Source organism: Stegostoma tigrinum, chromosome 9 (assembly GCF_030684315.1).
Source record: "Stegostoma tigrinum isolate sSteTig4 chromosome 9, sSteTig4.hap1, whole genome shotgun sequence".
NCBI classification, from domain to species: Eukaryota; Metazoa; Chordata; class Chondrichthyes; order Orectolobiformes; family Stegostomatidae; genus Stegostoma; species Stegostoma tigrinum.
Genome location: NC_081362.1, coordinates 37,701,180 through 37,724,612, shown reverse-complemented (window position 1 = coordinate 37,724,612; position 23,433 = coordinate 37,701,180). Strand labels below are relative to the sequence as shown.

Here is a 23,433-nt window from a genome sequence, read left to right as displayed (position 1 = left end):
CTGCCTTCACCATCCTATCTACTTGCGCTGACACCTTCAGGGATATATGGGCTTGTTGTAGTTGTATTTATAGTCTAATAATTCAGTTATATCATCTGGCAAAGTAACATCTGCAATTCTACAATGCGATGAATCTCTGAACCACTGTTTCTCTGAATTCATAATTTCCAAGATTTGGAATGTCACTTGGTATATATGAAGTCAGCTGGCACTTTGTTTTCCTCCATAACACATAATTTTCCAGTTCTCCAATATCACACAAGTGGGTGTCTTGCCTTCCTTGAAAATGGGAGCTAGTTACTAACTCGCACTATGTAATTGTAGTCTCATTGGCTTGCTACTCTCAACCTTACCCTTAGGTACTCTCCAAAGTGTTTTGCCTGAAATCAGAAACACAATATCTGATAAATACACTACACCATTAAACACTGTTTAGCCAGCATGTGATATTTGTTATTGATGAAAAATATTCCTTTGAAAGAAAGAATGTCAGAGATATTTCTCTCTGATGAAGGGTCTAGGCCCGAAACGTCAGCTTTTGTGCTCCTGAGATGCTGCTTGGCCTGCTGTGTTCATCCAGCCTCACATTTTATTATCCAGAGATATTTCTAAGTTCTTTTGACAATCTCCTGTGGTTACATTGATTTGCTGGATTGTATGATGCCTCAGCATTACTGCTTTAGTGGTTTTAAAGAGCCATCCAGTTTGTAGCTATGTTGTAACTGCTCAAAAGTCAAGATTATCAGAATAATATGGTAGATACCATAGGCTTTGAGTCTTCAGATTCTAATTAGTGACCATAGGCACTTTTCTGGAACTTTTAAATTGAAAAGCTTCAACGTTGGGCTTTTTGAGGGGGGAAAAATGAAGATTGCACTGATCATAAACATAGTTGAAGTGGTATACCTATTACCTTTATTGCTTAGTAGCTGTAACCAAGTACAGGATTTGTTCAGAAGTGCATTAATCTTGCCCTGTTTTTAGCATGTTTGTGCTTCACCTTAAAATCATGCCCTCTAGTTTTGAGCTTAATCAAACGGGAAACTCGTGACCACTTGTTAATGATGCTGCAGATTTAATTCTATGATTTGGTAAAATTAATTTTGAAAATGTTAGCTTCTGAATGTTACAAGTATTGTCAACCATCGAATACAAGATTCTGATTTATGGAGAAAGCTCATGAGGAATCACAAGTCATAGTTACAGAACTGACCTAACATTGTCTTCTTTACATAGGGAAGTTGCTTTCTAATCATCTTTTTTCGTAGGACTACTTCCTCTATTAAGGTTTAAATTCATACCATTTTACCAAGAAATAGTCAGATTAGGAACACAATTTAGAAATTTAATAGCCATTCCAGAGAGGTCTTTGCAGAGTTACTGATTCTGGGAGCAAAATATTCCTGGAAAATTGACTTTTAGAAGGGATTGAAAAAGATAGCAAAAGGATTAGCTCTGATAATAAAGGACTGGATAGAAACAGTGGAGAGAAGATGCTAACTTGGAGAACCAAGATGTAGATTGGGTGGAGCCAAGACAAAGTAATGTGAAAAGATGCTTCTAAACTTAGTTTGTAGGGTCCCTAATAGCGGTTACCCTGTCAGGTAAAGCATAAATCAGGAAATTAAAGATGCATATACTAAGGACAATACAGCCATGCGGGAACTTTAATCTTCCAACGCACTGGGAAAACTAAATGTGTGAATTTATGGAGGGTATTCAAGGTAGTCTTCTAGATCAGTAAGCTGAGAAGTCAACAGTCTATTTTAGTTTTACCATTGCACAATGAGATATGGTAAATTCATAACTTTGTTGTAAAGCAGCCTTTTGGGCAAGACTGAAAAATACTACTTCGAGTTTAAGAGTAATTTTGCCAAGGTCTTAAAGCTGATTGCCGCAAACTGCAATTACAGGGGGCAGTTGGTTTATGTGGATTATGAATCTGGATTAAAAGATATGAGATAAGCAAATAAAATAGTTAACACACAACAGCTTTTCTTCTTGTAATAAAAATCCTATCGGGAAAGGTTTTGGGGCAATTAAAGATGATACATTTAAAAAGTGGTTTAAATATGCTTTATCTGATTTCATTGGAGAAGCCATTAAAAATGATTCAAGAACTAATGGCAAACCAAGGATGTAAAGGAACATGGAAAAACTTTGTTGATCTAGTTTTTCAAAAAGAAAAGTGGAGAAAGTAATGGAGCTAAATTTGGCAAATTCCCTGGACTTGGTGGCCTATATTCTAGCTCTTTCAAAGAGACAGAGACAGCTGCAAAGATGGTGGATATCTCTTTTGATTTAAAAGAATTCTGTAGAATTGAAAGTAGAATCATATAGGTACAGTAGAAGTCCTTTTAGTTCATCAAGCCTGTACTGCACTGCTATACTGAATCAATGCTCATCTCACTTTCCATAACTAGGCCCATTACTTGAATGTTATGACATTTCAAGTGCTTACTCAAGTACTTTTTTAAAGGTTTTGATGTGGAGGTGTTGGTGTTGGACTGGGTGGACAAAGTCAGAAGTCACACGACACCAGGTCATAGCCCAGCAGGTTAGTTTGAAATCAGAAGCTTTTGAAATGCTGCTCCTTTTTCAGTAAAGTGCACATCACCTGATGTAGAAGCAGTGCGCTGAAAGCTTCTGATTTCAAATAAACTTGCTGGATATAACCTGGTGTCATTTGACTTCTGACTCTTTAAAGGTTATGAGGTTACCTGCCTCTCATTCTCTGCATAGATCGCAATTAAGAAAAAAAGTGAATTTTAAAAACTACAAACAAGTAAACTTGCTGTCAATAGAAATCCCTAGCTCTGTTAGGGATGGAATAGTGAGAAACTTGGATCAGAATATTTTTAAGTGCAATCAACACAAATTTACTAAACGAAACATGTTTGATCATTTTGTTGGCATTATTTGAGGTTTAATCGGGTGGAAATGTGTATATATCAGTGTATGAACTATGTTTGGATTTTCATAAAGCCTCCATAAGGTACCAACCAATTCTGTCAATCCGAATGCTCACATACAAGAGCAATTTAACAGCAAGCTGGATGAGCTGGAATGTATGGTATTAACCATTGTGGATGGCTGCAAAATGTTGCAGTTCTTTTTTATCTGTGCTAAAGAAAGGTGGCACCCAAAACATCTAAATCTTTAAAGAGATGCTGACACAAAATTCTATATTGGAAGAATTTAACTTCTGAATGTGGGAATTTGATTCTATTCCAAGCTCAGTGGTAAACATGAATATTGGTCATTCTGTTGCTGTCCTGTTGCAGCAAATTCTGTCTGGATAAACTGAAAGATTGTCTCTAGAAGTAACATCTTTCAAATAGTATTCTGAAAGCAGTGATTTCTTGAGTTTCTTTCGTCAAGTGAACCAACCAATATTCATGTTTTAGCATTACACATTAAGATTGGTAGAATTGAGGTACTTATTAATGCTTTCTGAAAATCTGAACATACTGCATACATGAGGGATGTAGCAAGCAAGGGGTTTGGGAGAGGGTAGTGACAGGTGTAAGGAATGATGGATTCGGGAAAGGGGAACCATTAATAAGGAAAAACAAAAATAACGTTTTCTGCCCCTTGGGTGTTCTTTGAGGGTTGCTATAGCCTCCCAAACTGTAGTGAAGATGTAAGAGATGGTATTACACAAGATATCAGACAGATGCAGTAAGGATATAATTGTAAATGGGTGACTGCCCAATTTATATGTAAATTACTAAGCAAGCTGGCGTTAATATATTGGAAGAGGATTTTATGGAGTACGTACATATTGGTTTCTTAGATCAATACCAGAACCAACCAGAGACCAGGTGGGTACTGAGATGGGTACTGTGCTACAAGAAAAGATTAATTAATAATCTTGTGTTGGCTGCCATGGGGTGCAGCAGTCATAATATGATAGAATTCTTCATTTTGATGCAAAGTGATATATACAAATCTAAAAACTGTAAGCCCTGAATCTAAATAAAGGGAACTGAGCTTATAAGGCACGAATTGGCAAGGATGGATTGGGAAACCTTACTAAATAGCTTGGTGGTGGATAGGCAATGGTTACTATTTAAAGAATGTGTGGATGAATTTGAGCAATTATTCATTACTTTCTGGCACAAAATGAAAGAGGAAAGGTGGCTCAGCCATGGCTTACCGTATAGATTAGTGATAGATCCAAAGTAGAGACTTGTGTAAAATTGCTAAGGAAATTTTGCAAGCCTGAAGATGTGTAGCATTTTTAAAATTCCACAAAAAGTAGACAGTGTTGAATTGAGGGGAAAGAGTGTACAAGTAAAATTGTAGTGAACATTAAAACTTCTGTAAATACACAAAGAAAAAGGTTGAAACAGACAAATGTCGATGTCTCATTGGCAGGAGCTGGTGACATTATTATGAGGAATAACATGTATTAGTAAGTATTAAACAGTATTAGTCGGAAAGTAATGCTCGACAAAATAATGGGATTAAAGGCTGACAAATCGCCAGGGTCTCATAACCGACATTCCAGAGTAACAAAGGAAACTGACCTGATAATATTGGATGTATTGGTGGTCATCTTCAAAATCCATAGACTCTAGAGCGGTTCCTACAGAGTGGAGGTTGACATATGTAACCATGTGGCAGTAACCAGGGTGGCATGGTGGCCCAGTGGTTAGCACTGCTGCCTCATAGCACCAGTTACCAGGGTTCAATGCTGTGGTTGGGTGACTGTCTATGGGGAGTTTGTACTTTCTCCCTGTGTCTGCGTGGGTTTCCTCTGGGTGCTCTGGTTTCCTCCCACGGTCTAAAGATGTGCAGGCTAGGTGGATTGGCCATGCTAAATTGCCTGTAGTGTCCAGGGATATGTAGATTAGGTGGGTTATCGGAAATTGGTCTGGGTGGGATGCTGTGAGGGTTGGTGTGGACTTGTTAGGCCAAAGCTCCTGTTTCCAACTGTAGGAATTCCATGATTTCTACGATATTTATAAAGGAAGAGTGGAAAAAAAATGGAATTACAGACCAGTGAGTTTAATATCGGTAGTGGGGACATGTTAAAATCTCTGATAAAAGATGTGATAACAGAACACTTGGAAAGCATTAAACGGATTGGACCAAACAAGCATGGGTTTATGAAAGACACATGATGAATTTAGTAAAGACCTTTGAGGATGGATTATGGAAGTTTTGGTTTATAAAGAGGCTGAATAGGCTGGGACTTTTCTCACTGGAGTGTAGGAGAGGTGACCTGATGGGATTTATAAAATCATGAGGGGTAAAGATGATGTTAATGGTAGATGTCTTGTCCCTATGATGAGGAATTTTAAGACCATGGGCTTATTTTTAAGATGAATGGAGACAGCTTTTAAACAAGACATGGTGGGGGCAAATTTTTTTGTTTGACACACTGAGGGTGGTTAGTGCGTGGAATGAACTTCCTGAGGAAAGGGTGGATGTGGGCGCAGTTACATCACGCAAGTACATGAATGGTTTGGAGCGATATGGGCCAAGTGCAGGCCGGTGAGACTAGTTTAGTTTGGAATTATGTTCGGCATGGTTTGGTTGGACTGAAGGGCCTGTTTCTGTGCTGTATCACTCTACGATTCAATTTAAGTAGTAGATTAAGGAGAACCAGTGGATCCGATATATTTGGCTTCTCTGGAGGCCTTTAATGAGGTTAGCGGGCCAAATTAGAGCACATGGGATGTGGGTAGTATGTTAGCATGGATTGAGTGATGGTTGATAGATGGGAAACAGGGTGGTAACAAATGGATCTCTTTCCAACTGCAGGGTTTTTTTAAACTCCATCACAGGATGGTGGGCATCACTAGCTAGCTGATCATTCATTGCCCAGCCTTAATTGCCCAGAGGGCAGTAATGAGTCAACCACATTTCTATGGGTGTTGAGTCACGTGTAGGCAGTCCAAGTAAGTATGGTGATTTCCTTCCATAAAGGACATTGGTGAACCAGACAGGGTTTCATGATCATCATTAGATTTTTAAGTCCAGATTTTTATCAAATTCAAATTCCATTATCTGCCCTGGCAGTACTTCAACCCATATTACCAGACATTATCTAGGTCTCCAGATTAATACTCTGATGATACACCTCCAATAAGGGATATGTGCTTGGGCCCCAACTATTCTCAGTATGTATAAAGTAGCTCAGTGGTTAGCGCTGCTGCCTCACAGCACGAGGACCTCAAGTTTGATTCCACCCTCGGGCGACTGTCTGCGTGGGTTTTCTTCGGGCGTTCGGGTTTTCTTTGGGTGCTCAGGTTTCCAAAGATGTGCAGGTTAGGTGGATTGGCCATGGGAAATACATGGTTATAGGGATATGGTGGCTCTGGATGGAATGCTCTTCGGTGTGGGGGTGGGGGCAAAGTCTATTTAGACTCTTTGGCCAAATGGCCTGCTTCCACGTTTATAGATTATTTTATAAGAAAAATGACCTGCATAAGGGAATGCAACATTTCCAAGTTTTCTGATGTTGCAAAGCTGGGTGGGATTGAGAGTTGACGCAAAGCTGGCTGGGTGAAAAACAGCATTATTTAATTGTGATGTACAGCAAAATTTTTATTATGGCACCCGTGGGACCCGGAGTGTGCCGGTTCAACAAATATTCTGGTTGATCAAAGGTGTGCGTAATAAATGTAAAAACACAGTAAGTAACAGAAACATAATGCAGGAGTATATATATCACCGTTAAATGTTTTCTACAGCATATGCCACTTAAATAATGACATAACTTTGCCTTGAATAAAACTTACCAGCATAGAACCTTCTTACTTTCTCATCCTCAGCTGACTGCTTGGGCATCGCAGAGATCATGATCATACAGTAAACTTCTGATATTTGAGGTATATAATTTTTGCTGGTTTGAGAGTGCTGGTTAAAACAAAATTTGCTGTGTTGGGAAATGTAAGTGCGGCCAGTATGCAAGGATACATTAACAATGAAAATGGACAGTCAGATGCAATGAACAATGAGGAAGGCAGATGGTATACTGACCTTCATTGCAAGAGGATGGGAGTTTGAAAGTCAAGATGTCTTACTGCAGTTATGCAGGGCCTTGGTGAAACCACAGCTGGAATATTCTTTCCAGTTTTGGTCTCCCTGCTTCAGAGGACATGCTAGCCATAGAGGCAGTGTAGCAAAGGTTCACCTAGGCTGACATCAGGGATGACAGAATTGCTCTTTGATAAGAAATCAATTCAACCAGACCTATATTAACTAGAGTTTAGAAGAATAAGAGGGTGTCTGATTGAAATGTATAACGTTTAAACAGGGTTGGAAAGACTAGATGCAGGGACAATGTTAATTTCCTGTTCAGGATGTCTAGAACCAAGAGTCACAGTATCAGGATTGTGGGTAATCCATTTGGAACTGAAATTAGGAAATCGGGAGAGGAATTAATGAGCGAGTGGGAACAGCAGTGTCAGGTGATGGGAGTGGTGAGCAGGAGAGATCAAGGAGGAAAGAGAGAGCTCGACAGAGAAGAGATAGGAAGTTTTTTTTTCTAAAAAGCAAACTGACCATGTACAAGTAAGGCAGGCACCTTGGTGCATGTGCAGAAATTGTGTTAAAATGAAAATGAAGATCATGGGGTCATGGCTGGCAAGCACCATTCAGGTGAGTTGCCTAATTTAAAAGCTGCTCAAACAAAACCCACTGTAAGAAGACACTTTAAGTGGGGGCTGTGTGTTTCGACATATGGTTATCCCGGGTTCCCCCAGCCAAACTTGATTTGCCTTTTCAACCAATCAAATGATCTGGTTATTATTGCAACTTTTTCTTGCCAGTTGGTTTCCTCCAATACAACAATTGACTGCATTTTAAGAAATATAATTTGTGGGTAAAACACTTTCTTTTTGTCTGGTGGATGTGAGGTCCTTGCACCCTTCATTTTCCCCCTTCCTTTCCTTTTCTTTTTCTGTTTCTACAGGTGAATTTAGATAGTTGAAAATGTTCCATTTAAAAAGTCAAGGTCCTTTGTAGATGAGAAAGTCAGATATTATCTGTGGTTCCCTGTGCTTCCCAATAACTGTGTTACTTGAATGTTATGATGCTAGGACAATCTTAAACTACCAAACTGGTGTGTTCTCAGAGCATTCAGAACATCCAGCAAAATATTTATAGCTGGAAAATTGTATATATGAATGATCTTAAGCACTGTTATAGTCTAGCAAGACTCTAGTTTTGATTTTAATTTAGCATTTGCAGTTTTGAAGCTTTAAATTTAAAAATTACTCCTGTAATATGGAATTTCTTAATCCTAAATAGCTTAACAATTGAATTATTGCATTTTTCTCTCTAAGATTTATACATTTAGCCTCGTGTTGCAATACAGGGATCAGCAATTCACTGTGACCTTCCTGCATCTGCTTGTAATAAACTCCGGCAGAGATTCTGTTCCCTTTGTGTTTGCACTTGAGAGGAAAAGTTTGAGGTAAATGAAAAGAATATTGAAGAGGCACTAACAATTGATCTGAGGGGACTGAAATTATGTAACTGAACTTTCATAAATGAAAATATTTGCTTTTAAACATTTTTCAAAATGTTACTGAGCCAAGGTACTGTATGAATGTGGAACTTCTGCGCTATATTTGAGTGCACTACTTATTCACATTGAATCATTCAAACTCTCTTGATAGCCCCAAGGTCTTGCGTGACTGAATCATTTTAGACTGAAAGTTGTGGTTTCAATCTACAGTCTGTACTCGCTCAGCTAATCCCAGCCTAGGCAGCAGTTAAAACCACACAATTATCCTCAAAAGCTTTGGGCTACGAAGATTAAAACAAACTTGGGCTCCTTAGCTTGGCCAGCTTTCTGTAGCCTCTTGTGAGCATCCAGTGAATGCAGAAACTCACCATTCCTGGGCACCCCTACCCTATCAGAGTGCTTTGCTTTGTTTAGGTAAATATGCTAAGATTAGCTACATGCATAGTAATTAGACCTCTTACAACCAAACCTGGGATGAACGCACTTATGGGGAGGAAGACTGTTAATTGGACTTTGCTGGAACAAGATTTTCATTGAGAGGCAGGTAGTGTTGGTAAACAGTAGGGACATAAGTTTCTTCTAGGATTTGAATTCTACTTGTCAAGTAATCAAGTGTCTGTAATTGTTCCCTGCTCTGATTTCTTTTGTAGGTGAGGTTTTTCAAACAATACGGTTATCCAGGTTGTCATTTTGTGAACAGGCAGACATCTGTTCCAATCTATTGGTCAAATGGCCAAATTTTAATTGTCACAGAGTGGGGAGCATAAGGCACTCATTTTAGTCACTGCAGTTCACACCTACAGGCCATTTTAGGAAGCAATGAATGAAAAGGATCCACATGTGCACACATGACAGCCCTCGAAAGTTAATACCAGTGTTTTCGGCTGGCCATTGAGCTTTTCTGTTTGAAAGTATGTTTAAAATTTTAAATGTTTAAAGTATTAAGAATGTTGAAAATGCTTATTTGGCATTGTTCTACCCCCATCCCTGTCCAACTGCTGCCGCATATTCTATTTCAACTCGAATGAAACATTGCATACACAGAAAAAACAAAAATCAATGGCTGAAATTGGAAAATGAATCAAAACATGAAAAACTTTCACGCATGTTCATCAGAATTGTTGTAGGCTCATTTTTGAGTAAATCAATGCATTTTAAATGGATTGTGATAGCTTTTGATATAAAGAAATGAAGAACTACAATTATAAAGTAATAAATCATCTATTTGTGTAAGAAATCAGTGGATGATAGAGCTACCTAATAATTCTATGTTAACATGCCATTTATTACGAAAGTAGGTGGAACTATTTAAGATAAAGACAAAAAAAACTACTCAGTGTTCATGATAATGAAGTGTGGAGCTGGATGAACACAGCAGGCCAAGCAGCATTTTGGGAGCACAAAAGCTGACGTTTCGGACCTAGACCCTTCATCAGAAAAGCTCCTGCTTGGCCTGCTGTGTTCATCTAGCTCCACACTTTGTTATCTCAGATTCTCCAGCATCTGCAGTTCACATTATTTCTACTCGCTGTTCATCACAATTTCTGCCCAAGTTCTTGAGTGGTGATAAAGTCAGAGAAATGCTGAATGACCACTGTCCAATTTTTACCTTGATTGAAAGAAAAGTTCAGTATTTTATGGAACATGACCTTGCTTGTGAATCTGTAGTTACAGCAAAAGCATTTGTGTCCTGGACTCAAATCTGAAGCCTGGAAGATGACTGAGAAAATATTATCTAACCCGTGTTTCAGATTCTGCATGAGTAGGGTTGTGGGTTGCAGAAGTTGTGGGGCAGTAGAGCTAGCATTTCAAAAATAAGGATACTCGCCAAACATAAAAGGCTACTGTATGGAATATGCAAGTTCATTTTCTTTCTTGCCCCCTCGCCCCCTCAGGCATGAGTATGATTAGTGCCTTGTTATGTGTGTGAATTCATACTACAAACTGGCCTCTAGCAGAATACGAGTCAGATGTTGTCCATATCAGATGGTGGCTTTTAACCAAATGGATTAAAGCAATAAGTTCCAGATAACTGGCAAAACCACTGGAAAACATTTGTCATGTCCAAGTCTCAATATTTTTAAAGTCACCTTTTTGATGTTACAGCAATTGAATATTACAGGGCACAATGATTAAGACTACAGTATCAAGCTTCACTTGCGGCGTAAGATGACAACACTCAGACGTTCGTTTATGATTATCTTAATCGTCCTTGAACTTTTTGTTTTGCTTGCCCAGGTTTCAACTAGCCCTCAAATTTGAATTGAGTTGTTCTTTGTATAACGGTCAGGCAAATGCAATTGTTTCAGGAAATGTATTCATTTAAACTTGCCCTGGAATTCCTTCATGAGGTAATTTCCTTCCGTTGAAGAGTTTGCAATGACTTCAGGGGCCTGGTGTGGGAGATGCAGATCGCCTTTCAAAAACTAATATACCATTCATGTGAGCAGAAAATAGAAATGAGTTTTTCAGACACCATTTTAAAAAGTTACTGAGAACAGGGTCTAGGCCTGAAATGTTAGCTTTCCTGCTCCTCTGCTGCTTGGCCTGCTGTGTTCATCCAGCTCTACACCTTGTTATAGAACATAGAACATTACAGCACACTACAAGCCCTTCGGCCCTCGATGTTGTGCTGACCTGCCATACCAATCTGAAGCCCAATTAACCTACACTATTCCATGTATGTCCATATGTTCGTCCAATGACGACTTAAAGTTGGCAAATCTACTACCGTTGCAGGCAAAGCATTCCAAACCCTTACTGTTCTGAGTAAAGAAACTACCTCTGACAGCTGTCCTATATCTTTCACCCCTCAATTTACAGTTATGCCCCCTCATGCTCGCCATCACCATCCTAGGAAAAAGGCTCTCCCTATCCACCCTATCTAACCCTCTGATTATCTTATATGTCTCAATTAAGTCAGCTGTCAACCTTCTTCTCTCTAACGAAAACAGCCTCAAGTCCCTCAGCCTTTCCTCGTAAGACTTTCCCTCCATGCCAGGCAACATCCTGGTAAATCTCCTCTGCACCCTTTCCAAAGCTTCCACATCCTCTTTATAATGCGGTGACCAGAACTGTATGCAATACTGCAAGTGCAGCCGCACCAGATCTCAGATTCTCCGGCATCAGCAGTTCATACTATCTCTATAACTGAGAACAATTGTTGTACTTCTTTCCAATGGATATTTGGACTATTAAAATGAGCACTTTAATTGTGGAGCTTTTTAAATTAGATAAATACAGATTCGGAATTTGGTAACATCTATTTCAGTTCCGTGTGGATGGGTACTGGAATCAGTGCATAGAATATACAGAATTATACGTATTAATTAGTTTCTATTTGTTTGTGTGTATTCAATGTGTCCTCTGTGGTCGGGTGTGTACTACCCCTTTTTTTTAAAGAGAGTGGGTCAGATGAGGTGGAGGCTGGAGCTAGGGGAGGCAGTTTAAACCTGACTGGAGTTGAGGATGCACGATAAAATATCCCTTATTTAAGTTTACCCTTAGTCTGCCTTGTGTTCTAGTTATGGTTCCAATGAGCTACAAACATTATACAAGGTCAACACTGAAATAAATTGTTTTCATCCTATTGTGTAGTTCCTTTGTTTATCAGTGATTAACTTGTATGTTCTTGAAGGCTCACTGAGTGTATTTGCTAATCATTTTTTTACTGAAAAGGCTTTCTCTCTTTGCACCTAACACAATTCATATGCTACACACAAAGGATGGCTTTAATTAGGTTGATTCCAAATGCACTGATGTAGTAATATGATTGGGATATACATATAAACTTGCTTATTCCAGTTTGTTATATGTTATCTTTGGCCATTAAGCAAATTTTAAAAGCTTTTATATAGCTTGTGTTCTGCTTTATTGTACTTCATTTTCATTTTGGAAAAATGCCCTTAATTTATGTAAATTCCCATCAGAGTGTAAATGACATGAATGATTCCCTTGCTTTAAACTGATTAGGGTAGTATGGTACTTATTCCCCACTGATACGCTGAAGGGTGTTTTAAATTAGCGCAAAAGTTTGTGAATGCATATCATTTTTTTGTTTGCTTTAAGCCAAGCAGAAATTTGTCTTTTCTATTTTTGTTCATTAAGGCAAAGCTGTTGACTCATTTCACTGGCAAACACCTGCTAGTCTCTGCTAATGACATTTTAATTAGCCATTGACTAATTGTTCACTTAAGTGCAAGGCAAATGCATGAAATCTGCAGCCACAAAAAACCCCATTTTTAATTTTAATTCTCAATTTTTCTTCTCTTGTGAAGACCGCTTTTGTAATTTGCACCACTACAGAGCATTTGCATCTCTTGTCTTAACAGTAGTTGCTGAATGCTGCTGTTTTATGGCAAATGCCAAGCAGCTGTGTGCACTGATTATGAATATTTGAGTACATTGCTTTATCAATAGGTGGGTCAGACATTGGTTGGATTGCTTGTGGGAAGTGTATAGCTGCAATACTTTTCAATCATACAATAAATACACCAGCGTTGTTCCTGTTTTGAGCTGGTCTAGATAGAGTTCCCCATCCCCCACCAACCACCAACCGCTGGAGTGCATGAGTTATTAGTCAGTGTGCTGTGGTGCTGTTCAGACACCTGACTGGCAGCAAGTGTGTAGCTGGCTGGCTGTCCGTCCTATCAATTGACTACACAAGGATTTGGCAACACACAAGCATTCTAGGGAGGAGGACAGAGTTCCACCCTACTTTTTTTCCAGTGTGTTGGCAGTAACTTGTTGAAAGCAAATTAAAAGTTGTACTGTTAGCTTTATGGTGCCTATGTTGGATTTTTCAGGTAATTACCTTATTTTGTTTGTGTTGCTTTGTAAAGTTTTTGTTGTGTGCATTTTTGTACGATTTCCATAAGGTTGGCAGACCCATGTACTGTTTAAAAGATTCCTAACATGTCAAGAATGTTTTCTTTGAACAATGAACTTGGCCAGGGAAGTCAATTAAATGAAGTTTATTAATACAATGAGAACAATGGAGCACATTTCACTTTTACTTTTTGGCAGCAGGGCTGGAGTTGGAACTGTTTTATGAAGTGTCTAACCACTGAATGCATTAAAACACCAAGGGGAGATGAGATGTTAGTGTGAGCAACTTTTGATACAGAAGTAGGTGTTCTTTTTGAATGCTGTTTAAATTGCTTTACAGATGTTTCAATGCTATTTTGCTGTTGCTGTTTTAAATTTATTACAGTTTGCATATCCTGAACAAGCTTAATTTGCTTGTAACTAAAATACTACACAGATGGGTAATTTGGCATTGGTAGACTCGTGCCCTTCCAACTTAAAAACCTAGTTTCAATATTGAACTGTTCCAGCTTGTGATAGTTTAAGAATGTTCAGTAACATTATTAAAATAGAATGCATTTATTACAATTGTTCAGTTCACAAAAGAAATTTCATGATATACTGATTTACAATATGTAATCCAACTTGATAATTGTATAAGTATGGTGAAGATCATCACACCATTTCATGTTCCTTGGCTTTTAGAACAATTCCTGCGATGAAATTGGATTGTTGTCTGAAATGCCCCTGGAATTTGTTCCAATTGTAGTTTTATCGAATCACCTCTTTTGCATGCCTGCCATACTTTGTATAAAGTGTGAGAGACACACACGCATTCCTAAAGAAATAACAAACAACTTTTATATTGATGCTCGATCTTGTCAGTTGTCTGCATCTTGAAACGAGAAGCAGTTTCTTTGCCATTGCCAGTATGTCGTGAAGAATTGCTGGTGTGCTGTTTTATGGTTTTTCCATCCATTAACTTTGAGAAAAGTGTATGATATGATTTGTAATTTTCTGATGTGCTTCTGTGTGAAGACTGTGGCCAATGTATATTTTAAATTAGTTCCCAGTGTTGCCTTGCATGTGAATGTTTCATGTATCATGATTCCCCTGAGTTTTATGACACTGTTAATTCTTCCAAGTTTATTGATCAAGAGAACAGTTAAGCTTGTATTAGTTAACATGCACATTACGTGCAAGTTCTTGCAACTCTTAATTTATTACTATCAGCTTTGTATAAATGTTATTTGTTTTGGTTGCGGTTTATCTATGGTATCAAATAGAGCAGCATTTGAGCTTGAGTTTGTGTAAATTGGTCATTGTACCTTTTTTGAGAAGGAGGCCATCGACTGTTTACAAAAGTTGGCTCCCACTTCTGTTTGAGTGGATGGATAAACTTAATGCAGACAGGTGCTTTAATATGTGGCTTATTTTTCAGATAGGCAGCGTCCATGGATGTATTCTTGATTTAGGATAGAAGAATCGCACATGCAGGTAAATATAATATCTTCACAAGATTTGCTGGATGTTCACACTGTCTGTGTAAAATGTGTATTTTCCAATCTAGGTGATTGCCCCAAATATTACAGTGCTGGGCTAGGTGTCAATTGTGGAAGCAATGAAAGTATGTTTTTTTCAGCCTGATGACCATGCCTGGCATTAGAAATTGTGTAGGGGTGTGGTCAAATACGCTTGAGGATTAAACTATCATAATGAAGATTTTATTACAAATAAATATACTTGATTATGATCATTATTTCACAACTAGCAATGTAATACATTCAATAATGAACCCAAATGTACCCTCTCTTTCACTCTCTGTCAGCTTAATGTGAATGATGCAGTTGGTCACCTTCTTTGCAAAAGCAAAGTGCAATGTCACATGTTTTTGTCTTCACAGGTGATGTCTGACTTGGTGAATCCTTCGAGCATTTTTGATTTTTATTTTCCTTTTCAGACTGCCAGCGTCCAACATATTTTTGTTTTTGGCTTGATAACATAGGTGCTGCTTTACTGTGATCTACAATCCGGTGTTGAGAACCACAAGGGGGGAAAATAAGTGAGAAAGAGAGACCAAAAGACATCACAACTTGTAGGTGCTGCCAAGCACTTTATTCTAAATCTGTAAGAAGACTCCTTTTTTTTAAAATTCTCCAAAAACCCAAAATCCAAATCCACACCCTCTCTTTATTTTCTGTTACAGTCATCATCCTACTTCGTAAACATCCAAAAGTTAGGTATATATCTGGCAGGAATAGAAGCTAACTTACATCTCTTACTTTTGAAATGCATTGACAACTAATCAGTGAGATGCTCCTTTTAATTATAGTATTTTTTCTGAGATATTTCACTCATCCACCAGACTTGTAGATCAAGTTTTTGTTTGCTGGTTTACAAATCTGTTGTTCATGGATTCTTTTGCCAATTTCTTTAAATCTTAAAAAGAAAATTACTGCATGTGCTACAAGTCCTCACCACAGTTTTTTTTAAACTTTTCATCTCTATTAAATCTACCTTAATTGTTTCTAAAGAGAACAAGCACAGCTTTTCTTATCACCCTGCCTGCCGAACTTCACCCTCCCCCTTCTCCCTTTAAACATGGTTATAGGAATTTATAATGTAAGAGGTTGACAGGCTGTACACATTGATACAAGACTTTTAATAGATCATAGATGTGTTATAATTCTAGTGAACAAAGATTCTGTTCAGTGTATCAGTATGTTAATATAGATCGTCCTATATTAAAAGTCCTAGAGTGAAATCCTGGATTGCCTGCACTGTTGCCCCAGACCTCTGAGAATCAACACCTCCAGTGGGGAAATGAAACAAATCAAGAAACAAAACTATGTGAGAGCTGACTTGGGTTAATACCACTTATGGAAAAACCATGAGAGAGTTTTGACCGGGTAGTATGCATACTTACAAAATCAGAAATGAAATCCAAACTATGTAATCTAATAAATATTGTTTATACACCTTTTCCTGCCTTTATTGCTTAGTCATGTGTGCTTGACTACTTTAACTAAATGCATGCACGCTGGAAGGAAAGCCCACATCCAGCTCATATCATTGGTTAACTTCAATTCTTTCATAAATGTTGCTGGCAAGGCTGCATTTGTTGCCCTTCCTTTAACTCCAAACATTTGAGAATGCGCATTAGATTTGCACTTCATCCACTTTACATTTTTGTGTGATTTTCCTGATCGAACAGTAGACCAGATTAGAAGCTCAAATGGACTGTAATTGGCTGAGGTGTGAAATAGGTAAATTGTTGCTTTTTAAGAAACTTATTTTTTATGAAGCAAATTGAAGCCATTTGAAAGCATTTTTAATTTGATATCATATCGTACATTGAATTTTTGTGTGTTCCCCTTATATAGAGAAGAATCTAAATATTTAACGAAGCACAAGAAAAGCTACACATAGTATATAAATCAGTCTACATCTATAGAAAGAACATGTGGGTGGAACCTTTTTGCTTCTGCAAGTGGTCAGTTTGGAGGTGGGAAAGGACTGAATTTGTTGGGGTGGTGGCTTACCCAAACCCCATTGCTTTCTCAATTCTGTGAAGCTGGATGAACACAGCAGGCCAAGCAGCATCTCCAGGAACACAAAAGCTGACGTTTTGGGCCTAGACCCTTCATTTCTCGGCCCGAAACATCAGCTTTTGTGCTCCTGAGATGCTGCTTGGCCTGCTGTGTTCATCCAGCTTCACACTTTTTGTTATCTTGGATTTTCCAGCATCTGCTGTTCCCATTATCTCTGCTTTCTCAATTCTGTTGAAATTGATTTTTGGGACAAGAAATTCCAAAGTTCACAGACTTCCCCTGCCCTGTTGCTGTGTAAGGATCTTGATCCAGTGCCACTAGATACACTCAGCTGCAGGTGGGCCTGTTGCCACTCGGTGTGCCTGACAGGTGAAAGTGCGTAGGCAGTTTGCCCCCTCAAGGAGGGAGGTTTTGTTGATCAAAAGAAATTGTCAGTTTGAGGGTGTGGACAGAAGACATGGATTGTCTGCTGAGAGCTAACTGTCCTTCAACCAGCCCCCTTCACCAACACCACCACCACCACCACAAACCCCAGAGCCTCTTGGCTGCCCACCCTTCGAAGATCCTGATTGCTCTGGTAATAGCTGCAGCCTCCCTTGTGGTGCTGCTGGCTTCTGATTGGCCAGCAGCTCTCCCCGGACTCCTGCCCGTGAAGCCTTAGTTCCATGTGAAGGTTTGCCAATGACCTCGCCAATTGCTGATTACATTGGATCTAATGAGCCTTCCCTGGAGAAGGCCGTCCACCTCAATAAAGAAACTTGCACCATGTCAAGATTCTGAAGTGTCAGCACCTTTTGGGCTATATTCTTTCATCTCTTCATCGAGTAATGTGATGCTGGATAAGGCACAAGCCTGAAAAACAAATCTGCAAAGAAGTTGTTTTAATATTACCAAGTCATTTTGTTCTCTATTTAAAACCTAAGTGGTTAAAATTAATAATGTTTGAACAGTTTTTTGAAATATAACACAAACAATTGTTGTGAGACAGTTGACATGCACATGCCTCGTTACAGCAATTTCTAAAAGTAGCTAAAATGGAGGAATGTTGCCATATTTTCTGAAGCAATGCAATTTGATGCAGACTGCAACTCCAGCCTTTTTCAGTTTTAGGATAAAGGAGCTTATGTTCTTGGTAGGAGATTTCATTCAGAAAGATGGAGTTGTTTCCATTTAGACCATAAGACATAGGAGTGGAAGTAAGGCCATTCGGCCCATCAAGTCCACTCTGCCATTTAAATCATGGCTGATGGGCATTTCAACTCCACTTCCCTGCACTCTCGCCGTAGCCCTTTATTTCTGACACTTTCATAGCATAGAATTGTCAGAGGAGGAGAAGTTGCCCTTTTTCACAGCAGTTAGCTGTCACATTTTGAAATGTAAATGTTCTGACTACCTGGTCGACTGCTGCTGTCAACCATTAGTACATAAGGTGTTCAGCTGCTGGGAGAGGAGGGTGCTAGATGGGTAGGGGTGATTGTTGACCAGGTTGGTAGAGTACTAGGTAAATAAGGTGGCAGCTAGGGAAGGGTAAGGTGTCAGGTGTTTTATGCCAATGATTAGGAGCAGGGTGCTATGAGGGTAGGATGCCATAGAGTTTGGGGGTTAGAGTCTGGTGAGAGGGGTTGGGTGCACGGGTAGGATAAGTCCTGCAGGGGAGGGCAAGGGAGAAGAGTTGCTGGGTCTGGAGTTCAGCATAAGTTGCTGTTAGATCTGGTGTAGTCCAACGGGGAGTTGACCAGGATCTGCCAGTGAGGCGGTGCCGTTTTTTGGTCTGAAAACAGAAGTGGAGGACCTGGTTGTTTGGCTCTGGTTTGGGAGTCTGTATGCTTGGCTTTGGCAGGGAAGAAGGTGTCATCAGGTCTGTCAGGGGGGTTTGTGGTGTTAGCTCCAGCAGGATATCAAGTTCTCAGATGCAGAGCAGGATAGAGTGATGGGTTCATGGAGAGCTGGTGGGGGTGCGTTAGAGTGTTGGTGAGATAAGTTATGGTGTCTGTTAAATAGCTGCTTAGGAGTTGGACTGAACAACTGTTCTCTTAATTTTGGTGAACCTTCCAAAATCTCCAGTGTTTTGGGGTATAGAGGAATTGACCAGCAAAATTTTGATTTCATAGCACACACTGGAGGAATTGCCTATGGGTGGGGTTTATGCAAGTTTACTAAGTGCAAATCCTATCAATACTGACATGGTTGATAGTGTTGCGGAGAGAGACCACTCCACATTAAAAGAAAGCTGTTGAAGTGGATTAATAATGTCAGTGCAAGAGGATTATGACAACATCAGAAAGAACCAGGATGGATTTTTCTTGCCATTTCATATAAATCGTTGAAGATACAGATAGAAATTAACTGCAGGTGAAAGAATTATTTCTGATTTGACAGGAACAGTAAAGTACTGGTATGTCACCTGCAATAATTTCTTCTTGCTTTCTTTCTTTCCCGCCTTCACCCCCCAAATACCAAGATGAGAATGGTGCTTGTTCTTAGGCCTGTCAATGCTGATCTGTAACTTTGTATGAGAGGTGAGCAGTGGCTGACCCAGTGCGTGGCCTGCTATTCTGACTTATTTTTCTCCTTACTTTTATCGATTAGTTGGGGGCAAGACCTTGCCATTACAAATAATTCCAGGCTTGTGCCTTGGGTACAGAGTTATCGATTAACATTATGAAATTAACGTAATGCAATGTTGTGATGTACAAAGAGTCACTCTTGAAGATTTTTGAAAAAATCTTGTTCCAATATTTGTATCATCTGAGCAATGATCAGCTGTCAGGAGCAATTAAAATTCTAAAAGAATTTGATGCCGCAGTACATCAAAATTAAAAGATTGTAGCCCAGAGAACTAGTTTCTCTCCAGCATAGAAAATAAGAATAATCATTGTGCTGACTTAGTGTTAGAAGTGACATTTCAACATGGGGAGTTTCCATGTTGCTGTCAGAATGTGCTTAACGCCACAGAGGCCATGAGGGAAGAAACTGTTGCATTGAAGGGTTTTGTTTGATTGAGTACATGCTTCGTTGTCAAGACAATGTAATATCTCTCATGATCTGCGTGATTAATTCAAAACATCTTTTTTTCTTGTCATGTCACTGTACAGGCGTGACCTGCTGGAAATGAAGCCCTGCTATTCTTAGGGTTGTCGCAAAAGTTGAAGGTGTTACAGAATTGTGAAAAATTCTTCCAATTTACACATTTGTAGAGTTGGCAGCAAGCATGGGCCATGTTTCTGTACTGAATAATTGTCCCTACATGTTACAAATAAATAGATTTTAGCTATAAGTAAACATTATGAACTATTGCTATATAACTCTACTAGTAAAAATTCTAACCACCTTATAAAATTCCTCTTGGACATGCAGATAGGCAAAAAAAATGGTATTTGGGTGGATGGAAAAAACCTGGGAACACAATTGAATGGTTTTTTTCCACAGTGTTCATTGAGAAGGACCTTTGGCTGGCTTGGATCTGCTGCTCCTCGATCTGTCCTCTGCATGCTTTCAGTTGCTTGCAGGAGGTGCAGAGTGACTAGTTCACACAAAGTTTCTGACACAGCTTATAGTAACTGGTGAGGGGGATAAATTGGCTTTCTTCAGGCTTTAGCTTTTTTTTAAAAAAAACTGCAGAGAAAAGGGCACCACATCCTGCAAGATGATCAACAGCTGCCCATTGCTCCACAGACCAAGAGCTACTTGCTGGCCAAATTGTACTTCGTACACGTGATCGTGCCTGGGTACTGCAACCAAATTTCCTGTAGTGGTTGAACAAACAGCAATGTAAACAGCACTTTTTAAGTTCTAGTAGCTTGCTTTTGAAGGGCAGCAATTCCTTCCACAATCCCTTACCTGTCTCAATCCATGGAAAAAAAAAATGTGGCTTTTACATTCTGCCGATTTTTGCCTGTTACCTCCAGTAATCTTAAATACTCATACAGGCCAAAAAAAATTCTAGTTCAGAAAAGCTAATTTTGTTTGTACTAGAAGTTTGCTTTAAATATGCTGTTTCTGCATTTTTGTTGCATCTGATCTGATGATGCCACCATCCACATAGATGCCCCTTCTATCTCCTCATCCAATAATTCTTTACCACAGTGATTGGGCCTTCAGCTAGGTCCATAAGATCATTTTATAAAAAGGAGCAGAATTAGACCACTTTGCCCATCAAGTCTGCTCCATCATTCGATCATGACTGATGTTTGTCCTAAATCATGTGCCTCTTCCTTCCCAGACTGACAAAAGTTCCCTGTGTCCCCCCTGCCTGTCCCATCAACCTTTACACAATCATTTTGATGCCATATCTACCATATCCAGCAGGATGCCACCATCAAATACATCTGCCCTAGCACTCTATTATCAGCAATTTTGCAAGGACTGTTCTCTCCAATATCTTAATCCACTCCTAACACTTTTCCCCCTCCTCATGGCACCTTTCCATGCCACGAGAGGGTGTAATACTTGCTGTTTTAACTCCTCACTTCTCATGGTCCAAGAACTCCATACAATCTCAAAGTAGCATTTTACTGTACTTCTTTCAATCTAGTTTGCTGTGTTCACCACCTAGAATGCGGTTTCCACCATGTAACTGAAACTAGAACAAGTGCAGACTGGATGACTGGCTTGGAGATCACCTTAGTCATTCTGAAAGAATGATCCTGACCTTTCAGTTATTTGGCATTTTGATGTGCTATCTTGGCAGAAATGCCCTAGGCCTGCTGCAGTACTCCATCAGAGATCAAGGTAAGATGGAGGAACAGCACCTCCTTTTCCACTTAGTGCAGAGTCCTGAATGCAATAAAGTGCCTGTGTTCAACATAACACGAATACCTGTCCTCTGTTTTGATTACCTTCGAAGTGTCTCATTTGTAGGAGTTTACTTTGAGCAAAGCCAATCTATTTTTAATTATTTATATCTGGCATTAGCACCTATTTTGCACCTCTAATCTCTCCTCTGCTGCTGTTATCACACCCTTTAGTTTTTGCTGTGGACACCCTCACCATCTAATTCACTTGCTCCTCCCATTTATCAATAGCGTAATAGCACTTCCAACTTCACTCAGTTTCAAAGAGTCATATTGAAATGGTAGCTTTGTTTTTCTCTCTACAGATGTTGTGAAACCTGCTGAGTTTCTCCAAAACTTTGTCTACATTTTAGATCTCCAACATTTTGCAGTACTTTTTACACAATTAAAGTGAAACCTAGATAACAGTGTGGAGCTGGATGAACACAGCAGGCCAAGCAACATCTCAGGATCACAAAAGCTGACGTTTCGGGCCTAGGCTCTGATGAAGGGTCTAGGCCCGAAACATCAGCTTTTGTGCTCCTGAGATGCTGCTTGGCCTGCTGTGTTCATCCAGCTTCACACTTTGTTATCTTGGATTCTCTAGCATCTGCAGTTCCCATTATCACTAAAGTGAAACCTAGCTACTTAACTACACAAACGTATCTGACCCAAATATGGATGTACAGACTGTGTGTTGGTATTGACGTGGACCGCTTTGAGAGGGTGGCATGATGGCTGAGTGGCTAGCGCCCCTGTCTCTCAGCACCAGGGACCCAGATTTGATTCCAACCTCTATGTATGGAGTTTACATGTTCTCCTAGTGTCTGCATGCTTTCCTCCAGATGCTCTGGTTTCCTGCCACAGTCTAAAGATGTGCAGGCTAGGTGGATTGGCTATGTTAAATTTCCCTTAGTGTGTAAGGTGGGAAATGCAGGGCTAGGAAGGGGGTGGAGTCAATAAATGTGGAGCTGGAAAAGCACAGCAGGGCAGACAGTATCCGAGGAGCAAGAAAGTCAATGTTTCAGGCCAAACCCCTTCGTCAGGGCACATGGATTGGTGTGAATTTGATGGGCCAAATAGCCTGCTTCCACATTATAGGATTTTGTGGATTGTAGGAAAATAGTCTTGGTAGAATTATACATATATGTAGATATGCCTTCAGGTGTGAGAGTGGCTACTATCTTTTATGAATAGATTTTGAAATGACAGATTCAAGAATATCCACACAGTTGCTTTAAAATTGTTCAGATTTTGAGGTGATTCATGAAGAAGTAGGTCACTGCTGACGTCACGTAAATCTCACCACAGAAGTTTACTATGTTCTACATTGCTGATTTTTACCTTTCTCAGATGTGACTTTGAATCTAGCACCATCTTGGGGGGGTGGGGGGGGGAGAAGAGGGGAGAAGTGTGGATATAATTCCCAATTTTACTGGACTTAAGGGTAGGAGCAAAAGGTTGTTGACAGTTCTGCAGCCTCAGGTGATTGATGCAATTAAAAAGTTAGCATTAATCATGAGTGGCATAGATAGGATAAATAGACAAGGTCTTTTCCCTGGGGTGGGGGAGTCCAAAACTAGAGGGCATAGGTTTAAGGTGAGAGGAGAAAGATATAAAAGGGACCTAAGTGGCAACTTGTTCATTCAGAGGGTGGTGCATGTATGGAATGAGCTGTCAGAGGAAGTGATTGAGGTTGGCACAATTATAACTTTCAAAAGGCATCTAGATGGGTGTATGAATAGGAAAGACTTAGAGGGACTTGGGTCAAATGCTGGCAAATGGGACTAGTTCGATTTAGGATATCTGGTCAGAATGG

The 23,433-nt window shown here is 39.5% G+C and overlaps 1 protein-coding gene across 2 annotated transcripts in view; it reads left to right on the top strand.

The window, feature by feature from the left end:
- The window catches only part of tiam2a (TIAM Rac1 associated GEF 2a), a 350,324-nt gene that overhangs the window by 50,171 nt on the left and 276,720 nt on the right, over positions 1 to 23,433 (top strand). For both annotated transcript variants that reach the window (XM_059648488.1, XM_048536148.1), the window contains exon 3: positions 14,733 to 14,788. In XM_059648488.1, coding sequence (XP_059504471.1) covers positions 14,783 to 14,788 — 6 coding nt within the window. In that variant the 5' untranslated portion in view covers positions 14,733 to 14,782. The remainder of the gene's footprint in view (positions 1 to 14,732; positions 14,789 to 23,433) is intronic.